General features: G+C 47.4%; 6 protein-coding genes across 6 annotated transcripts; 5 read left to right on the top strand and 1 right to left on the bottom strand.

Moving 5' to 3' along the window:
* Positions 1-863: 863 nt before the first annotated feature.
* FIESC28_00390 (uncharacterized protein) lies at positions 864-2852 on the top strand (the record flags this gene model as incomplete). The annotated part of the gene is made up of 1 exon (XM_031154541.1): positions 864-2852. The coding sequence occupies one exon, from the start codon at positions 864-866 to the stop codon at positions 2850-2852; it is 1989 nt and encodes a 662-aa protein (XP_031021400.1).
* Positions 2853-12754: 9902 nt separating this feature from the next.
* FIESC28_00389 (uncharacterized protein) lies at positions 12755-13396 on the top strand (the record flags this gene model as incomplete). The annotated part of the gene is made up of 1 exon (XM_031154540.1): positions 12755-13396. One exon carries the CDS (start codon positions 12755-12757, stop codon positions 13394-13396), a length of 642 nt encoding a protein of 213 aa, XP_031021399.1.
* Positions 13397-14779: 1383 nt separating this feature from the next.
* On the top strand, positions 14780-16135 carry FIESC28_00388 (uncharacterized protein; the record flags this gene model as incomplete). The annotated part of the gene is made up of 2 exons (XM_031154539.1): positions 14780-15489; positions 15541-16135. The coding sequence occupies 2 exons, from the start codon at positions 14780-14782 to the stop codon at positions 16133-16135; spliced, it is 1305 nt and encodes a 434-aa protein (XP_031021398.1).
* A 575-nt stretch (positions 16136-16710) lies between these two features.
* On the bottom strand, positions 16711-18479 carry FIESC28_00387 (uncharacterized protein; the record flags this gene model as incomplete). Its single annotated transcript, XM_031154538.1, has 6 exons — positions 16711-17031; positions 17084-17195; positions 17244-17437; positions 17489-18036; positions 18084-18192; positions 18249-18479. The coding sequence occupies 6 exons, from the start codon at positions 18477-18479 to the stop codon at positions 16711-16713; spliced, it is 1515 nt and encodes a 504-aa protein (XP_031021397.1).
* Positions 18480-19298: 819 nt separating this feature from the next.
* On the top strand, positions 19299-20543 carry FIESC28_00386 (uncharacterized protein; the record flags this gene model as incomplete). Its single annotated transcript, XM_031154537.1, has 4 exons — positions 19299-19512; positions 19562-19821; positions 19869-20171; positions 20226-20543. 4 exons carry the CDS (start codon positions 19299-19301, stop codon positions 20541-20543), a joined length of 1095 nt encoding a protein of 364 aa, XP_031021396.1.
* A 414-nt stretch (positions 20544-20957) lies between these two features.
* FIESC28_00385 (uncharacterized protein) lies at positions 20958-24216 on the top strand (the record flags this gene model as incomplete). Its single annotated transcript, XM_031154536.1, has 7 exons — positions 20958-21338; positions 21393-21675; positions 21723-22037; positions 22087-22201; positions 23277-23614; positions 23666-23916; positions 23980-24216. The coding sequence occupies 7 exons, from the start codon at positions 20958-20960 to the stop codon at positions 24214-24216; spliced, it is 1920 nt and encodes a 639-aa protein (XP_031021395.1).
* Positions 24217-24230: the final 14 nt, after the last annotated feature.

Genomic DNA, 24230 nt, shown 5'->3' with positions numbered 1-24230 from the left:
GTCATTGACGGTACATGATTCGGTCGAAGAGGAGGTGAAAAGGCTCGCGACACTGGGAAAATGGCAATCTACCTGTGTTTTATCCGCATACTTTACAGGACTCGCTCCTCCGAAAAACCTTGATTAGTTTCCACTACCATCCTGATAATAAGGTTTCCATCTTGAATTACACTTTTGAAGCACTATGACTTCAATGCTCACACAGGTTCCATTGCCATCGTCGCCGCCGACAACTTGGTCACATTTCGGCCTCCGTTTTGATCATTCAATACTGTGATTCTCCAATACTATCATGTACCCCGACGATATTGAATTGTCTGTGCATCTTTCTCTTGCCTATTGTCCTACTCATGGTACAATCAGAGAAGTGCATGACCGTTGTACCAAGAAGGAAGCTGCTCGACGCAGATACAGGAATCGACGACAGGAACATTACACACATATGCAGGTCCGCATCAATTACTTCCAAAAATGCACCAATGGGAATTATAGCCGCTCGTCTTGCGCAAGTATTATGAGGGTGGCGGAAGAGAAGCCACGAAGAAGACGAGAGACGAAATAGCTTGTTCATCTTATGCTAGCTTAAACTAGCGTTTGAATTGTTTTATTTTGGTCGCCTTATGTTTACAGCGCATGCACATGACAGAATCCGCTTGCACAACCCTTGTCTTCCCCGCGTTGATCTCCATATAACTTGGCCGGCTAAATGATCCTGTTTTCATAAGCGCCCTATGAGGCATCATTCGGAACATCTGTGGCCGAAGAGCTCGGCATAAACAAAGCCGACTGGTGTTTTGGTCATTAAAACCCACATTTGCCTCGACCTGCTGTATCTTGAAGTAGAGGCTACTCGATAATTCATCATGCTAGTCTTCGACCTCAAGCGATTGGCATTGGCCGCTGGGCTAGTGAGCTATGCCTTGGCCGATCTGAAAGCCGCAGAGAATTCCACTCATATCTCTCTTTCAAATGATCGATTTGCCGTCGCCTTAGCCAAGTCTAATGGGCATATCATTGATGTTAGACTCGACAGCCAAGACCTTCTCGGACCGGTCAGCGGAAACACCGGCAAGGGACCTTATCTCGATTGTTCCTGTACCCCAAGCGGGTTCTGGACACCAGGCAGTACTGCCCAGCTTCGCCTTGTTAAAGGAACTGACTCTACCGGAACAAAGTATGCAGGGATCATTATGAGCGACACTTTCCAGGCAACCAATCAGACCTTGTCGCAGTACTTCTTCCTTCGCGGTGAAGAAACGGGTCTACATGCCTTCACTCGGCTTACATACTTCAACCCATCTAAGCCATTCCTACGCGATTTGGGAGAGCTTAGGACATTGTTTCGTCCTAACACCAAGCTTTGGACTCATTTCTCCACAAGCGACGGCAACTATGGACCTCTTCCTGACGCTGCTGGAGCTCTGACCGTTCAGGATGCGACATGGTACGTCGGCGACAAGACCAACGACCCTTATGTAAAGCAATACTCCGACTACTGGACCAAGTACAGTCTTTCTGAGAGCTGGCGCAATCATGATGTTCATGGAGAGTTCAGTGATGGCTCTACCAGTGACGATGGCAGTACGTTCGGTTCTTGGCTCGTTCACAACACGCGCGAAACATACTATGGTGGCCCTCTGCATTCTGATCTGGTTGTCGATGGCATCGTCTATAACTACATGGTCTCTGGTCATCATGGTGCTCCTATGCCAAACATCACCCATGGTTTTGACAGAACATGGGGCCCCCAATTTTACTACTTCAACAAAGGCGACAAAGACACAAGCCTTGCGGAATTGAGGGCCGATGCCGCCAAGTACGCCGACCCTACTTGGAATTCCAAGTTCTATGATAGCATCGCCAGCCATGTTCCTAATTTTGTTCCTTCAACGAAGAGAACCACATTCAGCGGCAAAGTAAATCTTCCCAAGAATGCGAAAAAGCCGATCGTCGTTCTTTCAGAGAATAAGCAAGATTTTCAACTCAACGTGTTCAACACCAAATCGCTCCAATACTGGGCTGAGATTGACAGTTCTGGCAAATACAGCATTCCGCAGGTTGCCGAAGGGACTTACCGAGTGACTATCTATGCTGACGGAATCTTCGGATGGTTGATCAAGGACGACATCAAGATCTTCAAGTCGCATAACAAGGGCACCTTCACATGGAAGGAAGAAAGTGCTGGTAAAGAGCTCTGGCGTATCGGCACTCCGGATAAGTCCTCGGGCGAATACCTCCACGGCTACGCCCCAGATACCTCCAAGCCTCTTGAGCCCGAGCAGTACCGCATCTACTGGGGTAAATACGACTTCGAGGAGGATTTCCCTAAAGGAGTAAACTTTCACGTCGGAAAGGATGACGAAGCGAAAGATCTTAACTACGTCCACTGGTCCTTCTTCGCCGCCAAGGGAAATCATCTTCGCTCTGAGAACTACTATGATAACGTCAACAACTGGACTATCACGTTCGACCTGACCAAGTCACAACTCAAGAATTCCAAAACGGCCACCTTTACCGTCCAAATTGCTGGATCGCGAACAGGAAACGGCAACGCGAAATGGACACCTGTCAATGACCGCTTCAACTCCAACCTGCCCTGGACTGTCCGCGTAAATGGCGGGTACGAAGATACTTGGGTTATCCCATATTGGAGAAGTGGCTCTTGTGCTGTTCGCAGTGCTGTTGCGTGCCAGAACATTGAGCATAAGTTCCAGTTTCCTGCTTCGAACTTAAAGCAGGGCAGGAATGAGTTTCTGCTGAGTTTGCCTTTCAATGCTTCTAGTATTGAGACGGCACTTCTGCCTGACACGTTGTATGTTCAATATGATGCCCTCAGGTTAGAAGTCAAGTGAGGTGGCGTCAGAAAGAGGTTGTTCACTGGGAGCACAAGGGACGCAATAATCTAGTCATCTCAGGCGAGCTCAGACTACCACTTCATGGTTTTGTTATTGCCATAAGTCTCAAAGAACATCTATCATGTTGACCATCCACGTGGGGAGAGCTAGGAACATGAAGACCATCCTCCAGGCAGCAAATATTACAGATCCGCCCATACATTAGCTCAGTAAATCAACTTAGTTCACAATCTTGTGTTATCGGCCACGCTCTACGTTTCCCTTCTATAGTTCTCTATGGTTTGTTCCGGTACATTTTGGCCGACCCTTCTCCAGCCATCGAAACTGAAAGCGACGTTGTTCCGAATCAATATAACCATACGATGTAATCACTTACTCTTCAGAGAAAGTCAGCCAGGCCGAGTCCAATGCAAAGGAAGGTGTGATGTGTCGTCGCGTTGGTAATCGTTGCGCACCTATCGTGCATCTTGCAGGCCTCTATGACCCCCTTCGGATCCTCTGCATCGGGGACCGAATTGCAGCGGAAGCTTCCGATCAGGCTCACATAATATTTTGGTTTAAGGTTCTGAGTGCCATGACGGTTGACTCGACGCGAAGTTCGAAGCTATAGAGGAAGCGTAAGGCATCTCATTCGATGCGGACGTCTTTACCGACTCCGCCCAACCTCCCGATGCCCGGGAAGAGTCCCACAACTGCACGACCAATGGATCCCGTATTGGTCAGAAAATGGTCTATAGTTTGGAAGAGTCCAATAACGTGAAGCCCTTGAGTCAGGACCCCCGGGACCATTTCACCGACATTTACAGCCACTACCAGATTGAATATTTGACTCTGAAACATAACGTTACTGGTAGATTTGAGATGTTGGGTAAATTGATAAGGAGGAAGTGAAGAACAGGAAAGGGAAGACTACTCACCCTGCTTATATGTGTTATTGAATGGCGGAAAGGATGAGAATTATATCAGTAAGTCCAATGTGGCCTTACAAAGCTGGCTTATTTGGGGCCATTGAAGCAAACGTCGAGGGTCAATCGGCCACGGTTGGTGAAGTAGGGACCGCGAATGAGGTGCGCGTGGCATGAACCTTCTGATCAAAGATTAGCTCGAGTCATCATTTCACAAAGCCAGCAATGTAACCTAAAACGTACTGCAGAGTGGCATGTTGCATAAAGAGGGGCAGGGATGGATTGATAAGCACGGCTTCCAGTTCAGACAATCTAGTCGAGCCACAATCTAAGCCGATGGCCAGGATTTTTCATAGAGTGGCAGATCGATAAGAAATAGAGCGTTTCAGGATGTTCCCGTGTCCACTCCGTCTTGCCACGGAGGAGAGCCCCATACGGTAGCCGCCACTGTCTTCAGTAGTATACTGCTAGCCTGGCATGAGGATGTTGCAACACACCAAAAGCAGGGATGTGAAGCGAGTAATCAGGATACTTGGAGTCTACTACATCATATCACATCATTGAACTTTGGGTGTTGCCTGCTGAGAGTACCACCAATAGACATACCTTATGAACAACAGAAATTTGCTCTTACGTTGAAGTGGGATTTTTTTTATTTGTCCCTCCAGATGCCAGCGCTATTGACCCTTCCTAGTCACTTTCAGCACTCATGTGGAACTCTACAGGACCAGACTCAAATCAACCTTCTCCTCCAGACATTACAGTGGATTACGGGAACCCGAAAGATATCTACTGGACACTAAATATAGCTATGATAAGCGTCTTTACAATCTTAACTACACTCTTTTTTACAACTAGAGCATATGTACGAATCTTTATTCGAAAACAGATTTCTGTAGAAGATTGTAAGTTTTTCATTCCTTCGAATGAGGAAGCTAACAGGAAAGAATATAGGGACATGTTTTGCAGCTTATGTATAGCAAACCGCCAAGTCTACAAAGAACCACCACTTATAAGTCTTAGATGCTTTTTATCTTGTATATAGCATCGATGTCAATGAGTAATCGCCCTTTACAAGGTGGATATCTGAACTTTCTGACTCATATAGTGGCTTACAACGGAGCAGGATACCATGCTTGGGACATCTCTAAAGAGGAATATTATCGCTGGCTTAAGGTAGGTGTTTTTTGATCTGATCACCATTCTCTATTACTGATTTACTGTGAACCAGTGGTTTTATATTAGTACAACATTGTACTGCCCAGCTGCCTTCTGTACCAAGACTACAATACTACTTGTTATCGCCAGAGTCTTCCGGGTTGAGAGATATTACTCGAAAAGCATCTATTATTTCATCTGGGCCTCGCTGGCAGCTTATGTTCCCATGGAGGTAGTGACGATCTTCCTTTGTCGCCCAATTAGAACTCTTTGGGATCCCTCGGTACAAAATGGCCAGTGTCTCAATCAGCGAAAGGTTTTTTTTGCAAGTATAGCCCTGGCAATTGTTACAGACGTCATCATCTTATTGATACCGATTCCGTTGGTATACAGACTTGAACGATCTGTTCAAGAAAGGATCAAGGTTCTTTTACTTCTAGGCATCGGAGGTATAGCAACGGGAGCCACATGCTTTCGTGCTAAAGTGATTGCCGATTTTCTAAACTCAAATGACATTACGGTAGACTATACTAGGATCGGGATCTTGACGTAAGTTTCTGTTCAGATCAATACTGCCTATGGTTATGAGTCTAAGTGGCTGATCATCTGAATATAGTACTCTGGAGATTACTGTTGGTATTGTGTGCTCCTGCTTTCCTTCGACGAATGTTCTTATTGCGCGATACCACAGCAGACGGCGTCATCAGCTGCAGAGCACTAGTCAGCTAGCCGAGGCGCGTTTGTTTCATTTAGCCATACGACGACGCCTTAGAGAGATAACCACAACGACAAGGACACTGCGTGAGGAATCAGGCACCACGTCGACAACGGGGCAAAGTGGAAGTAGGACAAGGGGAGTCGTGGTGGAATTGGATGCGGTTTCGTCTCCATCCATTCAGTTTGAAGCTTAGCCTACTCAGTGCAAACTATTGAGCCTTGAGATAAAGAAACGCTTCTGGTATGGAGAAACCTATGGTACTAGGAACAGATCCAAACTCTGCACAGTCACATAAAATGAAGCTACCACTTGGATAGTTATTCGTAAGTGAGATCCGTATCATTGTGTTGCTTTTACATGTATACCTCGGCACTTGCGGCTCGGAAAAACCTTGACTAGGCGGTACATTTGACCTCAGATCACGCATCATCTCTAACATTTAACCGGGTTACGTCACTATTATATCAACGTAAACTTAGTCGCACTTTATTGTCTCTATTAGGGAATTTCCTAATGCGAAATGGGGCGTAATAATAGTTAAATTTATGCATCATTCAATCCTCCTACTAGACTTGGGAAACTCAATTCATCGACCCACCATATAGTCAAAGACAAGATGATACCGCCGATGACCCCTAATGACGGCTCGTGTCATGATCTAGTCACAAAGTTAATTTAGGGCAAGGGAGCCATTGATGGAACCGCTGAACATAAGATCTCGGACCTCACGGATAACGATCGTCCCCGTTTATATATCTCGAGATGCAGATATTTCAAATTCCTCCTCTTCGTAAATCTTCTTTACTGTGATAAACTGATGACATTAATTATCTTGGGACTCCTCCTGTGGCTCCTCCTTCGCAGAACGAACCTATATACAACTGCAAGGGTTTTTCCAGATCCTTCAACCATTCGAAAGATTATCTCGTACGACATTCATTTGTCTAGAGCTAGAGACCATGTTATCTAGTTTCGCTGCCCCCAGTAGTGACGCAGCTACGCTGTGTTCTGGGCATCTGGCCCAGAGATACCGTGGAGTTGTATCAGCGGGCGCTCAATCTCTTGCACCAGAGATCGATCTCTCTACTGCCTCTGGCAAATGCGCCACAATCACAGCGGGGCTCAAAGAAACCACCAAGCACATTCTTCATCTCAGGTCTCAGGGACTGTCATTAAATCGTTCAAATGAGGATATGATGAAAAAGCAGCTCCCTGTTATAAATCTTTATTGCTTTTCGCCACACAGCTCCGCCAAACGAACTGCGCAAAAGAAGAAAGGGGCGTTGCGACAAAGATCTTGTTTGATCTTGCAAAAGCCTGATCCCGAAGTCACCGGTACTACGCTATCAATGCCCAAAACCGTTCATTTTGATCAGGACTTAGAACGTATCTGTTTCTTCCTCAAGGCAGATCAGCCAAGCATGGTTACCACATCCCCTTGTTTTGTCACAGACAAACCATCTGTACATAGTGTTAGAGCTGAAACACCTATCACACAGGAGGCTGAGTGGAACATATCAACACCCAACTTTCCCTGTCGCAATCCAACGCGTAATGACATGCCTGTAAGGGTTCAGAGAGTCTTTTTCTCCAGTCGCCGAAATGTCTTGGTCATATTTGTCGTTGTGGCTGACCTAGCATACGAGAAGCGGGTCGTTTGTCGGTACACCAGAGACTATTGGAAAACAATTTCAGAAACGCCTGGTCAATATTATCGCACCTCAAGTCACGGGGGAGGAAAAAAGAATGACAAGTTTGTTATCACCGTTGCGTTGCCTCGAGAGGATGATCTTGGGTCTGATCCTTTTTTCTTCTGCGTTCGTTATTCTGTTGCTATGGAAGAGTTTTGGGATAACAACTCGGGCATGAACTTTGAAGTGGACTTCCACAGATAAATACATCAACAATTCAATCATGTAGATGCATATCAGTGAACACGACCGATATCGCATACAAAGGAACCAGGTGAGCGCTCCAAGTGAAGCCTACCTGCATCACTCGAGGAAGGAACTCCAAAAAGGGACGAAGGCAGGCGATGGTTGCCTGTAGGACGAGTGAATCTGCTCGGAGGATGACCACCAATCCGCATCTAGACTGAATACCACGTGCTTCCTATCACATATCATATCACGTATGGCCTGATATCATGTCAAGGTGTCGGATCAAAGGGTCATGTTACTTGGCGTTTTTGGTGGCGTTTGCGGAGTCCATGCTGATCTAGACCACGGGTATTTGGAGACTGAGCTTATGCAGAAGGTATCATGCGGCAGTTGAATGACAATGGGAGATTTTACTGGCTAAGCAGTATTTGTTGGATAAGCACTAATTTTAGATGCTAACCCTACTTAGAGATAGCGGCGCTGTAATTGCTTGAAAACACCAGAGAGAAACAGATGCGAACGAAAACGAAATGTAAGAGACAGGGGATAATATACATTCAAGGTTGTATTTTGTCTTTGCTTGCGGCCTGAGCGAGATGGGGATAGAGGCAGGGTTGTCGTAAGAATGAACCGTGATACGATGTTTTACGTCGAGGGAAGATTTGGTCGAAATGATATGTTGACAATAATATCACTTGCGTATTATCATGAAACCCAACATCCTAGCAATGATACAAACTTTGAGAATATTAAAGTTGCGATTGCCATCCAAACTAGAGATATCACTCTTGCCACATGTATTTTAATGACTGTATATCAATCCCAAACTTTACCGTACTCAGCTAATCATATCTATTGGTATCATACTGTCCGTCTAAATCAGCCACAGCTCCATCAGGCCGTGTTGAGGAGCTACGTCCAATATTGAGATATAAGAAAGCACAAAGAAGGGGGCAGCAAGAAGAATGGATTTCGCAGAGCCATTACTCAACATTGAGACAACCTTCTTGACCGACCTTTACGACGGCAATAGTTCTACTGAAACCCATCACCTGATTCACAGTACCTTCCTCCCGCTTGAAGGGATATGGAATCCTTTTGCACACCCTCGTCTTCCGCTTGAGCCTGACGGTTTTCAACTCGTACCATCATCGAACTGTGGTCCGGGGTGGTACGGAAGTTTAGATCCAACGGATAAATGGGTTCATCTTACAGATGTTGAGAAAGTCCATTCCCTCTCAATACCGACCCATTACGAGCCACCAGCGCACACTATCATGTCTCAAGGCGATCAAGAGCTGTTCTCGCCAGCAAAAGACACGACAAGCCTTCAAACTACAACCTACGATTCTTCTGCGGGGTCTTCTGATAGCATTCGGTACCAAGACACCAAAAGCTTGTCTACAGTAAAGAAGCGCAGAGCCGGACCCACGATCAAGCGTTCTGCCAAATATGAGTCAGTGTTGCGATGGAATAAGGTAGCCGCTGCTAAATTTCGCGAGCGAAAACGCAGTCAGGTGGAGGCAATGAAAATGAGAGTGGAAACATTGGAAACGAGGCATCGAGAACTTTCTGCTTACTACAATGTTTTGAAGGAGGAGGCTTTCATGCTCAAGTCTGAACTGCTGACACACAACAGATGTGGTTGCGTGCTCATACAACGATACATCCAAGACGCAGCGCAAAGGGTAGTGGAAGGCTCCGAGTCATCCGAATGGAGTTCAGACACACAATCTGGGAAGATGGGGGACCGCGTATACGATGGTTCGATCTCCAGATAGGAGGGGTTCAGTCGAAATCTATTGGCTACGTAGTCAGTTGAAATAAGGTTTGAGGAGAAATCATTAAAACAGTGCCCTTGACTTCATTAACCTAGGGGAAGGCTTTACTTTCTAGAAGATGACACAATCGTATATGACGCTTATTCCCACAGCAAGGGCTTATCTCAAGACTTACACATTTCACCAAATGCCGAATGTCAAGAGGACGGTATCCAAGGTCATCACTGCACCTTGGTTGGTACCCCTCAATGGGCCGTTCTAGACTCTTACCTGTATGTCGGGTCGACAGACCGTTCTAGACTTCCATGTACTCAGGGCACTTTTTACCATTCTAACCTATCTTAGAAACAGCCCCGAATCATGTCAATAAGACCACGAAATATGACTACAGTACCTCTCATGTCTGGCTATAACATTTGAAGCCCTGATATCATGTTCCAAAAGATTTCTGTCGCCTGATTTAGGTACACTCGGCACTACAGAGGACTACATTTTAAACCAATAAATCGAGTAAATGTCACAACGGTGATAAGGCCTTGCTTTTGGTTTGGGTGACAAAATTCTACCTCGTTGGATCTCGTCGAGGGGTAAGTGGCTAGCCGTTATCTAGGTAGTCATAGATTGTTCTACCTGAGGCATTCACGTCTTTAGAGATTTTCACAAACCATTGGTTGGATGTCACTGAGACGCTTGCAGCCTGGACACGTCAAGAAAAGAAAGTACGCTTAACGCCCGCTCCATTGTGATTATATCCCCTCAATGTTTCAGACCGCCACAACGAACTCCTTTCCCAGACAAGCTTTACGCACGGAATTTACCGCGGCCGTATCCCACCCACTCGATATGCCACCAGCATGGATGTATAAGGGTGCCCTCTTAAACTAAGGCTTCAACCCGAGTAGCCCTTGCCAAATTGCAACCTGGAGTGGCTGACACTAAGCTGTGTACGTGTCGTATCCTTATTGTGCTCTCCTGCCAGTCTAGTACCCAAATGGCAAATACCTAGACCACAAGCGACATCACAAATGTTCTTCTGTTTGCGGATCACAGTTAGTTCAAGATGCGTGGGCAACAGCAGAACTATCAATCTCTGGTCATAACAGGTAGTTCCACTAAGCATCGCCAAGTCTGCCTGCCATTGCTTTTAGCGTCGAGGCCGGCAAACCCTTTTTTGAGTGCCGGGGCTAGCCTTTTAGGAATACTGTTTGGCCCGGGTAAGTCCAAACATGAGCAGGATCCCGCTCCGCCTATTTCACCCTGTAGCCCTATAGGAAGCGTATGCCCATCCCTCATCATCACTCCCAGAAAACCCAGATAACGAGCCCTATCTGACTAAGGTTTCGTCTGACTCAGGGTCTCCCATAGCTGTCCCAATGGCCTGTGCCATCAGTAGAATTTCCCCATAAATTCATTTGCTAAAGTAGCCATTATATCTGTCATGGAAGTCCCTCTCAATTTAGTGATAGCAAAATGGGGTAGAGCTTTGACTCTACCTCCAAATTTGTCGTGAAGCCCGCACTGGAATGTCCATGAGACGACGCGGGCAACAAAAATAACATCGACGGCCCAGAAAAGGGGTTGGAGGATATTAGGTTGTGACGAGTGTCTCAAAGGCTGACAGGAACCCGGCATAGAGTCAGATTTCAGAGCTACTGTGAAGCTAGCGCTAAAATGTCACAATGAGACGGAGAAGTACTCCAGATCACGCCTGAAAAGAAGGTGTCAAAAGCTGCTCGCCGCTCTCGAAACATCGATCACGTCACCAGACTCGTTGGGAGATGCAGATGCCTCGGTTGGCGCCAGTTATTGCACCAGCAGGGCATTCCTGATCGCGCACCTCGGCGGATATTAACATTAGACGAAGATAATAAAAGGATTGTATTCCAAATCAGTCAGTGGAGTGAAGGTGCTAAATTGAGTTGACATGGGTAGGATGGCTAACTCATGGTACTGTCCTGGCTGGTAAAGACGGGTGGCGTAAAGGATCAATCCAGCCCCCTTACTACGAAGACTTGTCACAAACCAGTGACAGAGCAATAGCCAAAATTTGATGAACTAACGCAACTGTTACATTATGGGTGGTTCAGGCTCCAGTGGGTGGTATGATCCCCAACATGCTTAATCTTAGCCCAAACGGCCTCCTGGTTCATTCAATTTCACCCCTATTCAGAGCTTAGGTCTGAAGCTATGATGTACTCTGTACACTGTTACAATGTCTCTTAACGATGTCAGAGACATGCTTGGGGCGTCCCTTGTAGCGTAGGTCTGTAGTGAGCAACATCGGGGGCGCATACTGGACATGTATCGCGTTGAGCCAGATAGTAAGCAGCAATACAACCCGAGTGGAAGATGTGCTCGCGTTCAAGAAGGCAAACACCATCAAGATCACCGAGCTGCCCTAGCCCGGTAACGCTGAATGGCGTAATCTGAGCTTTTGCTTTTGTATTCGTGAGTTGATTCCACATCCCATGGATGTCATTCGGGGCGCTATGATTTCCCTCTAAGGGTAGCTTTTGCTGCTTAGGTTCTAGTCTCAAATCCTTGCCGGTTCCTAGAGGAAGTGGTGAATCGTCACGGGGGTATGATTCCTCTTTCATTGGTAGTCGAAAAGGAAAAGGTGAAGGTGCTCGGCTGACTGGAACTTCCCGCGGCCCTAGGCCTCAACCAGGGGTGAATCCTTGGGTAATATTAGCCGAGTGGTGTTTCTGGGGATCATGGTCTCGGTAGAACGAACTTGAGTAAGACAAAACAGGGTAAGATGAGAAGTGAGTCAAATATTAGACAGAAAACAAGGAATCATGCAGTAGCGTCCTTCCTCCTGTGTGATAAGGGTGTGAAGAGTCTCGTGGACGATTAATGCGGACATGGATGAGGTCTGGCAACAGTTTTTCTCGAAGGTTCCAGAGTGCCAGTTGACAAGCAACTGTTCTTAATAAAGGACTCCTCTCAGTAGATCTGGTTTGGGTTTAATTCATCGGAGTTCAGAGGAATTTAATTCGGAAGGATAGCCTATATATTATGACGAAGATATGATCTGATGGTTTAATCACGCGCTCGATTTGACAAATGTTGCAAAAGGTAGAGGTTGGTCACCCTCGCCAAGCTGAAAGAGGGTGGTAATACGCTGGGCGCCCTCACCCGGCCCTCGGGCGTCTGCAAAGCGTGGAAAGTGGTACCATGGACAACAAACCTCGACTGTATCACATCTCTGCACTTGGTATCTGAAGGCTTATGAATCACTACGCGAGTCACGACGCGATTCCTATCGGTACAGATTGCAACTGCCAGATGCTGACTGAGTCGCTGTATGCGGAACGGTTGAAGAATTTCGAATACATATCAGGGCCCATTGTGATCAAAGTTATTTATTCCGTCTGTGCTTGACCCACTTCTACTTTCCTCCCTTCAAATTCCAATGAATAGACCTCACGAAGTTATTTCACTTGCAGTCCTAACGATGGAGAGCCAAACAGATCATTTATACCACGTCTTACTTACAGTGATTGACTACCACAAAGAGCCTTCAGGGAAACAACCGTCTACCTACGTTATCAACACCTGTGGTTCTCTCAACAGAGCTAAGAACTCCTCCTACAGAATCCTACCTATGCTTCGGTACAAGGTCGAAGACTTCGCCGAGTTTGCCCTCCATTCAGGCCCCCGGGGCTCACACAAACACGGCGACAGAGTGTTAGTGTATGCCAAAGCACTAAGTGGTCGGGTGTTCGTGGTTTCAATACTCGTGACTCCGAACAAGTTACAATTGAGGATGGGTTGCGATGGCAGAATCGTCCTTCCTTCCGGGACATCATCACTCCAGTATGTGATACAGACAACCGTCGACTATAGTAAACACCGCGCTGGGACTGAACAGGAAACACAAATCGAGGGTATCTTTGTCCACCGTGAGGAAGCGCTCGCAGCAGCCCAGAACATTCTCAATCCGCTTGACTTTGCAGATTTTAGAACACCCGAGAGACTGGATGGGAAATGGCCCCACGGAGAAGAGGTTGTGTCCTATGCAGTCTCAGACAAGGGGCTCAACATATTTGTCATTCTTACTACTACTTCAGACTTGGAGAGGATATATCAGAGCTAGTCAGGGGTTCTGTGAAAGCATCAAACTTCTGAGTTGGTCCTGAGCTTCATTGATTGAAGGATCCTATCTATCTAATTGGATCTGAACTATTTTTGGACTCCTAAAGAGGATCCTAGCTGTATCAAAAAAGTTTTAGTCACTATTCAAGGACTGTGACAGTTGTCTTTTGCTACATAACAGTCTTCCAGGGGCAAAGACTTCTATTGCACAATCTGCTCTTCATTTACCAGGCTCGTGAGGGTTGTCAGTGCGGCTTGCTCGTCATTCCGTGGCTCTGACTGCCGTTCCGTGTGGTGTCAAGCCTGGCTTAATGGCGATATCATGATAGGGGTGAAAGCAATCGGTTCACTGCATCAGACGCCACCATGTACCCCATAACTCATTGATTACACATACAGATAATGCCATGTTCATGGTGGGTTCAGGCCACTAGGTACGACGATGACACGGGTGAAAGGGTCCTATGAACCGAATGGGCATTAGACGGTGTGATACCACCAGATAACCTTCCAATAATGGTCTAATGCATTGGTCAAGTAGGGGTCCTTTAGCGCTTCACGAACATGTCATCACAGGGCTGTCGCAACACTAACACGTTACATGGCATGAACGTCCATGTCCTCACTCAAATAAAGTCTGAAACTGTCCTGCCCCAAAAGGGGTCAGGGCATGTAACTTAAGGTTAGCCCGAGGTCGTGGGTTCGAACCCCATCAGAAAACTTCGGGCTACCAAGAAAATTAGTATTCTTGATAGAATGTTAGGTAAGGCTTCTGATTGAAAGGGGATTAGCGATTAAGCAGCTCCGCCGCATCTGGAGGGGTGCACGTAGCTGTAAGGGAGAGATGTTGCTTTTGCGTCACATTTTTTTGGTTTCGCTGAATGTCACGATAAGAGATCAAATGTGGCAAATACTAACTTTCGACCACGACATAACGAAGGTACTCGAGTTTTTAAACCCTTTGATTCACTCCCTTGAAAGAAGAGAAAGAAATAACATTCGACTACAGAGCTCTATTCTTGTGTTGTTGATAAAGCATTGTGTCGAACGTACCCTAGAGTAGCAGATAAGATACCGATATGAGATAAGATAAGCCAGAAGCGAATCAAGTCGAAGTCAGCTTAGCGCTTACTTGTTAGCCTTACAGCCACAATCGTCTATTGGTTAAATTTCACTAACCCCTGAGAGAATGGACCGGAGATTACTGAATCCGTCATGGCTTGATTATGGCTACAGCGCGCCTTGATTCTTTCCCAAGACATCCATCGTTGCCTAAACCTGAATTTCCAACGCCACGGTCAACTGAGAGTATTTGAGCATCTCACTGACTTTGGATCGCGTCTCCCTTCAATTGAACAGTAACATTCGGAACGTTCCAGTGATAATGGGCAAACCTCCGTCACCCGGTCCCCGTCCCTATTCGGACGACCCAGACGCTGTGTCTCTCCACACAACCGTCGGGGAACCGTCATACGTCGACGCTGTAGATGAAGATGTTCTTGATGCCGGAGACGCACTTCTGCCCTCTTACAACGACGCCGTCACCGAAACCTTTTCCAACACACCCGCACCTTCCGCTGCAGTTGGAGCTCCAATCCCAAACCAGGGCGAATTTCTCACGGGAATCACCTCGCCTGAGAGCCATTTCGCCTTTACCTCCAAGCGCGCTTTTCAAAAACGCACAACTATAGGAAATGAAGTTGTTCATGTTCAAGATGCGCGTTCCGATGCCGATCCGCAAGTTTTGGAATATTGGGTTCGGTTGATGGCCAAGTATCCGCCTTCACCATATATTCATATCACAGGAACGCATTCAGAAAGCAAGAGGGATAACGAAGGAAAGACCAAACGCGAGCAAGTGACCGATTTTAGGATCATGATCAACTTGCAAAATTATCTGTGGCCTAACTTTGAGTTCCAAAATTATAATTCCGCCGAGCTTACTACTGCGGAGCCGGGGCAAAAGACGTACCGTGGTACTGTTCTCAAGAACAGGCAGAAGGGAGCGAAAGGTGACCTCGAGGTTGGGCATGATAAGCCTAGTCTCAAGGAATGGTGTCATCGATATTGCGCCAAAGCTACGGGTACCAAAGTGTAAGCATTCTGTTCCGATGGTGCTGTATATGTCATCTAATATCGTCTTAGATTCCGCCTTTCTCGAACAGTCACTGGTATGGATACAGAGCTCCTCCGAGATCGTCTCTCCGGCATCATCAGATCTACCAACTACAAAGGTCATATCACTGTGGAGCTCCCTGTAGCGGATAGAGCAGTCGATATCTACTCCTCTAGCCGCCTCAACAACTGGCGACTCACCCGTTGGATCTGTTGGATCTTCTATCTCACCTTCCTCTGGATCTTCTCATGGCCAGTGCTCTTCTTTATGACCAAGAGATACCAAGTTGTTCAAGTGGAATGGCCATTCTCCCGAATGCAGCCTGATGGTCAAAAGCGCTATACCACAGTAAGCGAGGAGCAGTGGATGGAGAGGTATGGCCCTGCGATTAAGACGCTCTGCTTGGATCGGTATCAGGGACTGGCAGGAGATGCCTTCCTCAACGAGGTGATGGCGAGAGGTGATGCCACTGCGGCTAACAACCCGATTAATGCTAGAGCTGCTATGAGTGCTGCCTCTGCTGCTTTCCAGGGTGGTCGGTTCACTGCTGGGAACGGAGCGAGGAGCTTGATGCAGTTTGCAGCTGTGGCAACTGATCAGGTTGGATGGGGATTTGACACTTGACCGCAATATCTTGGTCTTTTCATCTGTGAGAACTTTGTCGTCCTTCTTTCCAGCTCGCAATCTTGTTCTCATCACATGCCTACGCTTTGATTAGTTCGGGAAAGCGTTTGGCTCTCGCATCGATGCGTGTTTCTTGTCTCGTCAAGGTGTTTGAAAGCCAGGTTTCTCAACGCGAACAGGTCAGGTCGCGCGTCTTGCTTGTAAGTATCGATAAACTATACCTCACTGCGTCTGATGGACTCCGTACAGATCTTGGTACATCAGGAGCACTTCCTCGGCTGGGAACATAAGGGACGAAATGATTTGCATATTTGACCTAGATTTAGGGGCTCTTAGGCTATCTATCCTGGCATCCTAAGGCTTAGACGAGAATTATGATGCTACTTAGTCGGGTGACTGGAAAGATGCATGTATATATCTAGTATTATTATGCGCTCGTGTATTTGTCAGTCTAATTATTGGGTATCTACAGAAGCAGATTGCTTTGAAGAAAAGATTTTGGAAATCTGTCCGGCCACATGTCTGCGCACTTGAAAGCAACATTGAACGCGGACCAACCCCTTCCAAAAGCTTATCTAATAGGTATAACGGAAGTGCTTGTTTTCCTTGTCCGTCATAGTCGACCAGACCTCCGGAGACATGTAAGCGTCCTCGACCTGCTTAGTGCGATCATCCCTTCTCTTATTCGCCCAGACGTAGTACATGAAGAGAGCAAAGGTGGTGAGAGCACATCCGGCTTGAGTACCCATGACAGCGAGCTTCGCTGGCCTGAAATCCGGAGCGTCTTTGGCTTGGAAAGTCTGGGGTCCAATGATGTTACCAAGTGAGAATGAACCACTGACGATAGCAGCGGCGAAAGCTCGCTTGGTAGCACCGCCGAAGTTGGCGGCTGTCCACTAAAGATTGTTAGTTAGTGATTGGGTCATCATGGGAATGTTAGTCACTCACGTTGTAGAAGATGGTGAGAGGGGCAACGACGGCGTTGACAAGGTAGATACCCACGAGGCAACCAGCCTTGTTTGTAGCAGGGAGAAACGACATGAGGGCGCCGCCGATGATACTGATGGTGTGTTAGTGAAGGGCTATGGTCATTAATGAGGAGACTTACGCAGGGATAATACAAGCAATGATCCATGCCCAACGATGAGATTTATGGCGAATACCAAATCCAACAGCTAATGTGAAGAAGATGCTCACAACACCAGATGGCATATTCATCAGAGCAGCCCTCTTGGGATCATAGCCAAGGTTGCGGATGAGAGTAGCAGAGTAGGTAGTGACCACACCGGACGATACCGAAAGCTACATCACTCGTTAGTAATGAACGTCGAGGTGTTGGCAGACAAGACTCACAAGAACGACTGAGAGAAGCATGAGATACAACTGAGGATCGCATAGAGCCTCGACAATCTCCTTGGGACGGAACTTCCTGCTCTCAATACCAGTTTGGTTAACGCTCACATGCTTCAGCAGAGCAACCTTCTCACTGCTAGACAGCCACTTGGCCTTCATTGGCGTATCAGGAAGGAAGATAAGTGTGGCCAAGCCAATGAGAACAGTAATCAGACCAAGGGTGATGAACATGATACGCCATCCAGCAAGGGCAGCGCCGGGCCCGATATGCTGAAAGGCATGGGAGACGGCACCACCAATGATCTGACCAAGGCCTAGACCAAGGTACCAGAAGGAGAAGCGAGGAGCCTGCTCAGACTTCGTGTACCATTGACTACTGATCAACATCAGGGATGGTCCGATGGTCGCCTCGAAGATACCTAGAAAGATTCGCGACACGAGAAGGGTCTGGTAGTTATGCGCCGCAGCACCACAGGCTGTAGCGACACCCCAGGCCACGACGTTGGCTCCCAGCCACTTGCCGGCAGGGACCATTTGGAGGAAGTAAACTAAGCTTTGTTAATTATGATCATCGAGACGGGGGAGGGGCACCGACTGTTGGGGATCTCGAAGCAGAGAAGCCCGACGAATAGGAAGGTTGCGACGTTGGAGAAGTCGTTTCCTTGGAGTTTGAGATCTTGGTGGATACCCATGACGGCGGAGTACTGTAACGATGATCGTTAGATAGAGTTTGAAGAGTGGAATGGGTGAGTGCACTGACGTTTAGGATGACCTTGTCGAGGAATTGCATTGTGTAGCAACAGAACATGAGAGGAACGATGTGCCAGTCAATCTTGCGTCTCATCTTGTCAATGTCAACATCTTCAGAAGCACCAGCAGCGTCACGGTTCTGGTCGAGGAACTTCCACGCAGCATCGACATTTCCAGAGCTCTTTTCGGAAGAGAGTGTAACTTGAGGCTCCTCCTTGGTAGGAGTACTCGGCTGAGACATCTTGAACAGCGAAGCCAATGGAGAGTCGCAATGTGGAAAAAGAAAGGTATGAGAGAGGAAAGAAGCAGAAAACAGCGAGCAAACAAGATATTAAGAACAGCAATTAGGAAGGAGGAAAAAATGTTTGCAGAGAAATGAAGCTGCAGATAATTAAACTGGAGCAATGTAGCAAACACAGCAGAGACAACAAGCACATGAAGTTGTCTCATCGGCTGCACAACCGAATTTGAAACCATTCCGACATCCCCGGCAAATCCTTTCCTACGCCGCAAAGCAATCGACATGATAATCGTAAATCTAATTGGGTCGATAGGAAGCACAGCACAAGGGTTCACACACAAAAGGTCCCCCTGCACGACACAGATTTATTGTTCTGTTGGTTGTACCCTTGTCAGAAATCTGCATGAGCAAGGGTACGAACAACACAACAATGCAACTGCATCTGCGAAGCGAGAGTGATTCGATTGATCCCAGGTAGAAAAAAGCAATGAAATTACTCATCGTTAATGCTGTGAGGACAAATCACATGGTATCGTCTAGGTTTGCTGTCTGAGACGCGGCGTAGCAAACATGAAGGGGAACAATGGGATTTGTTAATTTTCAGGCATTAACTCCTTTTCTTATTCCGGCAGGTGATGATGTGTTTTACGTGTGAGAATCTTGCAGGCTGTGCCTCTGTTGATGTTGAGATGAGAGCTGAGGGCGCCAGTCGCCTCAAAGACGAATGCCGAGAGTAGATTAATTAATATGACTGTTCGTCTCAATACGTAGCTGCTCTTTTGTTTTCTATCAATTATTATTCGAAAACCGACCGTCAAAATGGGTTGGGTATTGAATGCCTCCCCCGAGGTCGACGCCTCATCGCAATATCCTACGATTATAGCGATCACTATTGTTTTAACCATTCTCTCACTGTCAATTGTCACTACTCGACTGTACATCAGATGGAAAGCTCGGGGCATGGCAGGCGATGACTGGATGTCAGGCTTGTCTATGCTGTTTGCTCTGATTTACTCGTGCATCTGCATCGCGCGTACGTCCAGCTGGTCACCCATCTTGCACATCTACTGACCGAGACACAGAGACACGATATGGCCTTGGCCTTCCCATCCCCGACCGACCCAAAGAGAATCTCATTCCATATACACGAATCAATTTCGCAGGTCGCCCTTTTTACCAGCTAGGGATAAGCTTCTTCAAGATTGCCTTGCTGATTAGCTACCTGCGGCTCCTACGTGGCACGGACAATAAGACGTATCGCATGGTGATCTGGATTACCATTGCGCTGGTATTCATGTCCCATTTGGGTTGCACACTCGCGCTCGTGTTTGCCTGTAGCCCGGTAAGTCTCCCTGCAGGACACGGTAAGATGGTGGCTGACTCTTGCAGGTCGATAGATCTTGGAACCCCCTCAAGGAGGGGAAATGTCTTCCACCGGGACCATCGTTTACCGGCTACGCTGTGGTCACAATCGTCGCCGATATTGTTGTCGCTGTTCTTCCAATTCCAGTATTGCTTAAGCTTGAGATCAAACTTGCCAAGAAGATTGGTCTCATTGCTATCTTTACTCTGGGCATCTTCACCACAGTTTGTTCGATCCAGAGATACCGACAGATTGACCGCATCCAAGATCCGAAAGACGGCAATTCAACTATGCTGGTGCTTTGGGGCACAATTGAGTTCAATGTCGGGGTAAGTGCCGCCCGCAATTGATGTCTTATGTTGAGCTATTCTAACTGCCGGCAGAACATTGTGTCGTCGCTCCCGTTCTTAGCACCAATCTTCATCAAACGCGCTAGACAGTACCGATCGAAACCTTCGAGTCACAACACTCCAAGCCGAAGCAAAGGATTGAGGAGCAATGGATACAAACTCAAGGACCTTAGCCACACGGGCAAGAGGGAGCCATCAATCTTTACCTCGGTCGAGAATGATTCTGGGACTGGATCTCAGGAAAATATTCTGAACCACGGTGGCATCGTCAAATCAGTCACGTACACTGTCGAGGTGGATCAGGCCAAGTCCAATAACGACAGCCTGGGATCAAATGGCATGCATCGTTAAGCAGTTGCCCATACAAGTCTAGCTTATCCCACACAAACCGACTCTGGCCGAGTACTTGCAATCAAACAATTCCTTCACATGGACGAACTCCAAAATTTTAAGCTCCCGACCCATCCCATAATATTAGCCTATTCTCCGAAACCCCTGTACTTTACCAGGGCCTCTCAACTGCCAGGTCTTACCCTTGCTCGGCACCCGAGCTCCCCGACCCCCTCCGGCCCGTTTTGAAAATCCCAGTGATCCGATCAATCCATGCTAACCGAGGCGGAGGAATTGCTTTGTCGGCTCATACCCAGGGTCCAACCAACAGTAAGGATTTCTCTTGCATGAGCGAGAGCAGAAAGGATTTTCTAGAGTTTATAATTACTGGGATCGCCAATTCGTCAATCACACACGACGGTCTAGACACTCACCATGGCAAATCAGCCTGTCCTTATTATAGGCGCTGGTATCAGTGGCTTACTCCTTGCACAAAGCCTTACACAGCATGGAGTCCCAGTCAGGGTATTTGAACGCGATGCAGATCTTGAAACCCGTGGTGCAGGATGGGGTCTCACCTTGAATTGGTCTCTTCCTGCCTTACAATCTCTTCTGCCAGAGGATATCTTCAATCGCCTAACGGAAGCATATGTTGACCGGGAGGCTGTGAAACAGGGATTCTCTTCCACCTTTCCTTTTTTCGACCTTAGCACCGGGGAATTAAAGGCTTCGACACCTAAAGCGCCCGAGGCAAGTCGTGTTCGAGTGACTCGGCAGGGTCTCCGGGGCTTGCTTGCTACGGGAATTGACGTTGAGGTAAGCCTTTGCTATTCGTCTGAATCTTTCAACGTTCTAACAATAGCGTTACAGTGGAACAAGGCCTTGAAGGAATTGACTTCTACTGATGAGAACACCACCGCCACATTTGAAGATGGAACCTCGGCGACGGGGCGTCTATTGGTTGCATGCGATGGTAGTCACTCGCGAGTCCGACGCGCACTCTTTCCTGACTTGAGCCTACAAGATATACCAGTCCGAATGCTTGGTGTCAAGCTAAATCTGACATCTGAGCAAGCGAAGCCCGTTCGGGACCGAGACCCTTTCTTCATGCACAGCACTCATTCTACAGAGAATATGTTTGTATTCTTGAGCAGTAAGTCACATCGTTATGTAATATTTGATGAAGCTCATCGCCAGTAGTGCTCGATGCTCCCGGCAATCGCCCAGATGATATCCATCCGTATGTTTTGCAGATGTGCGTCTCTTGGCCTTACCGTGCTGGCTTCTTCGGCAGCGACACTCCGATCGAGATTCCTGGGACGGCCGAGGAGCAGCGAAATTTGATTCACGACTTTGCTAAGACTTGGGCTGAGCCTTGGCAGTCTCTTGCGCTGGGTGTCACGGTGGACTCTGATATAAAGGGTCTCAAAATTCAGGATTTGCCGCCACCTGCTGGTTTCCAGACAAATAGTCGAGCCGTTCTCATGGGCGACGCTCTTCACGCCATGGCAATGTGTAAGTACATCACCAATTCCTACCAAATGCGTGTAGACTGACAGCCCAGACCGAGGCGAGGGTGCCAATCATGTTATTTTGGATGTTCAGGATTTCGTCAAAGAACTCGCTCCGGCCCTGCAAGGTGGCTGCAACTACGCAAGTCTAAGGCCAGCGTTGGACAGGTATGAGAAATCAGTTGTTACGAGGACTCGTCCCGCTGTTCTAGCTTCAAGACAGGCGTGTCTACATGCTCACTGCTGGAGCAAGATCAACAATGACAGTCCGTTGCTGACAAGGCGTATGCCTTTTATCGACTTTGACGAAAGTCAGCTAGAGTCTTAGCTTAGCAATACCCCAAAGGGTATCTATCCACTACATGACCCTCCCATTGAAGTCTGCTAGAGAAGTGGCAAACGACGAAACAACCAGCCTCATGAAGAGCAATGTGGTGATGGGTGAAACATGTCCAGTAATGGGGCGCTGGCGCAATTGGTAGCGCGTCAGATTCCAGCTCAGTTTAGAGTGAGGTGATTCCTGAAGGTTATCCGTTCGATTCGGGTGTGCCTCATTGCATCCTTTTTGGGTCTGTTTGTCTGTCACGGTGGATCAATTGATGACCCATCTATAAAGGCACCTTTTTGCTAGTAGGCAGATGTAACAACAAGAAACAGCGTGTCTCGAGCAGCAGCCGCTTAACACCGCCTCAGTCTGTTGAGAAACAAATGAACCTGTTTATCTTATGTCAATGCAGATTAACTATTACGCTATTGGTTCTTGCGCCTTGCTCGTGTTCTGCGTCTGCTGTATGCTCCACCTTGGTTTCTAGCTTACTGTTAGGCTGTTCCACCAGAGCGACACCATTTTCCTAAATAGGCAATTTCGAGCTCAACAGATAAGTCAGCGGTAAATTGCACAGCCGGTGGAACTCACAAGATCTTTTTATCATGCGGTGATTGGCGTTCGCAATTTTCTTCTTAATATCTCGGTCTCCGGACAGATCTTCGTCCTTGAATTCGGACGAATGTAAAACTGTTGGGAGAAGAAACCATTGCTGCGGATGAGTATAAAAGGCGGCCGAGGTTCATCAAAGTTGCTGTCTTACCATTATTGTCATTCTCAGCTCATCACCCTTGTTCTTATAAGCCTAGGTTATCATAGGTAAGTACATCATTATGCATTGCACGTAAGATATTCTCTTGTCTTACATGTTCATCTTGTGGGTATAGGCTTGGCTTACATCTGACATATATAGCTTAGTATTCTTGCTCTAACATTACGATCAACTTTCTTCAACGTCGGCATCATGGCAGACACTCTTAATCTCCAAGGCAAGGTCGCCATCGTCACCGGCTCAGGTCGTGAAAATGGAATCGGTGCTGGTATTGCTCTCGCCCTTGCTCGAAACGGTGCCTGGGTGACGGTCAACTACGTCTCTGACTCAACCAAGGACCGAGCTGAAAATGTTTGCAACCTCCTACGTGAAGCAGGCGGTAAAGCCATCCCGGTACAGGCCTCAGTGGATACTATCGAGGGCTCTCAACTTCTCGTCAACAAGACCCTTGAAGGTTTTCGAGTAGACCACATCGACATCCTGGGTAAGAAACCTCAACTTGCAACTTCCGACATGCAACTAACCTGCACAACAGTAAACAACGCAGGCATTGCACACTTCTGCCCCATCACTCAGGAGCCCAATGTAGAAGAACTGACAAAGACCTTCCAACTCAACGTTCTCGGTGCTTTCTACATGGTGCACTACACTATTGCACACATGCCACCTGGTGGTCGGATTGTCAACGTTAGCTCTACCAACTCAAAGAGAGGAAGTGGTCACGTTTCTGCATACGCCGCTTCAAAGGCCGCGCTGGATAGTTTGACATGGAGCTGGGCTGGAGAAGTAAGTCTTTGATCCTGGCTCTGTCAAATTTCATACATCAGCAACTAACCATTCATATTGCAGCTCGGTCGTAGCAAAGGTATCACTGTCAACTCTGTCGCACCAGGCCCTGTCATCACAGACATCTATCCCGAAGGAACGGAAGAGGAGCTGACTAGAGAGGAGATCTCTCTGACTCGGGCTGCAAACCGGGCTGGTACGACTGCTGATATTGGCGATGCGGTACTTTTGTTGGTGAATGAGAAGTCGAGATGGATCACGGGACAGTATATTGGTACCAGTGGCGGAGTGACCTATTAATACTTTCAGCTTTA

Source organism: Fusarium coffeatum (genome assembly GCF_003316985.1).
Source record: "Fusarium coffeatum strain FIESC_28 chromosome Unknown BRIP53273_contig_9, whole genome shotgun sequence".
NCBI lineage: Eukaryota > Fungi > Ascomycota > Sordariomycetes > Hypocreales > Nectriaceae > Fusarium > Fusarium coffeatum.
This window is presented reverse-complemented; position numbering and strand designations above follow the sequence as displayed.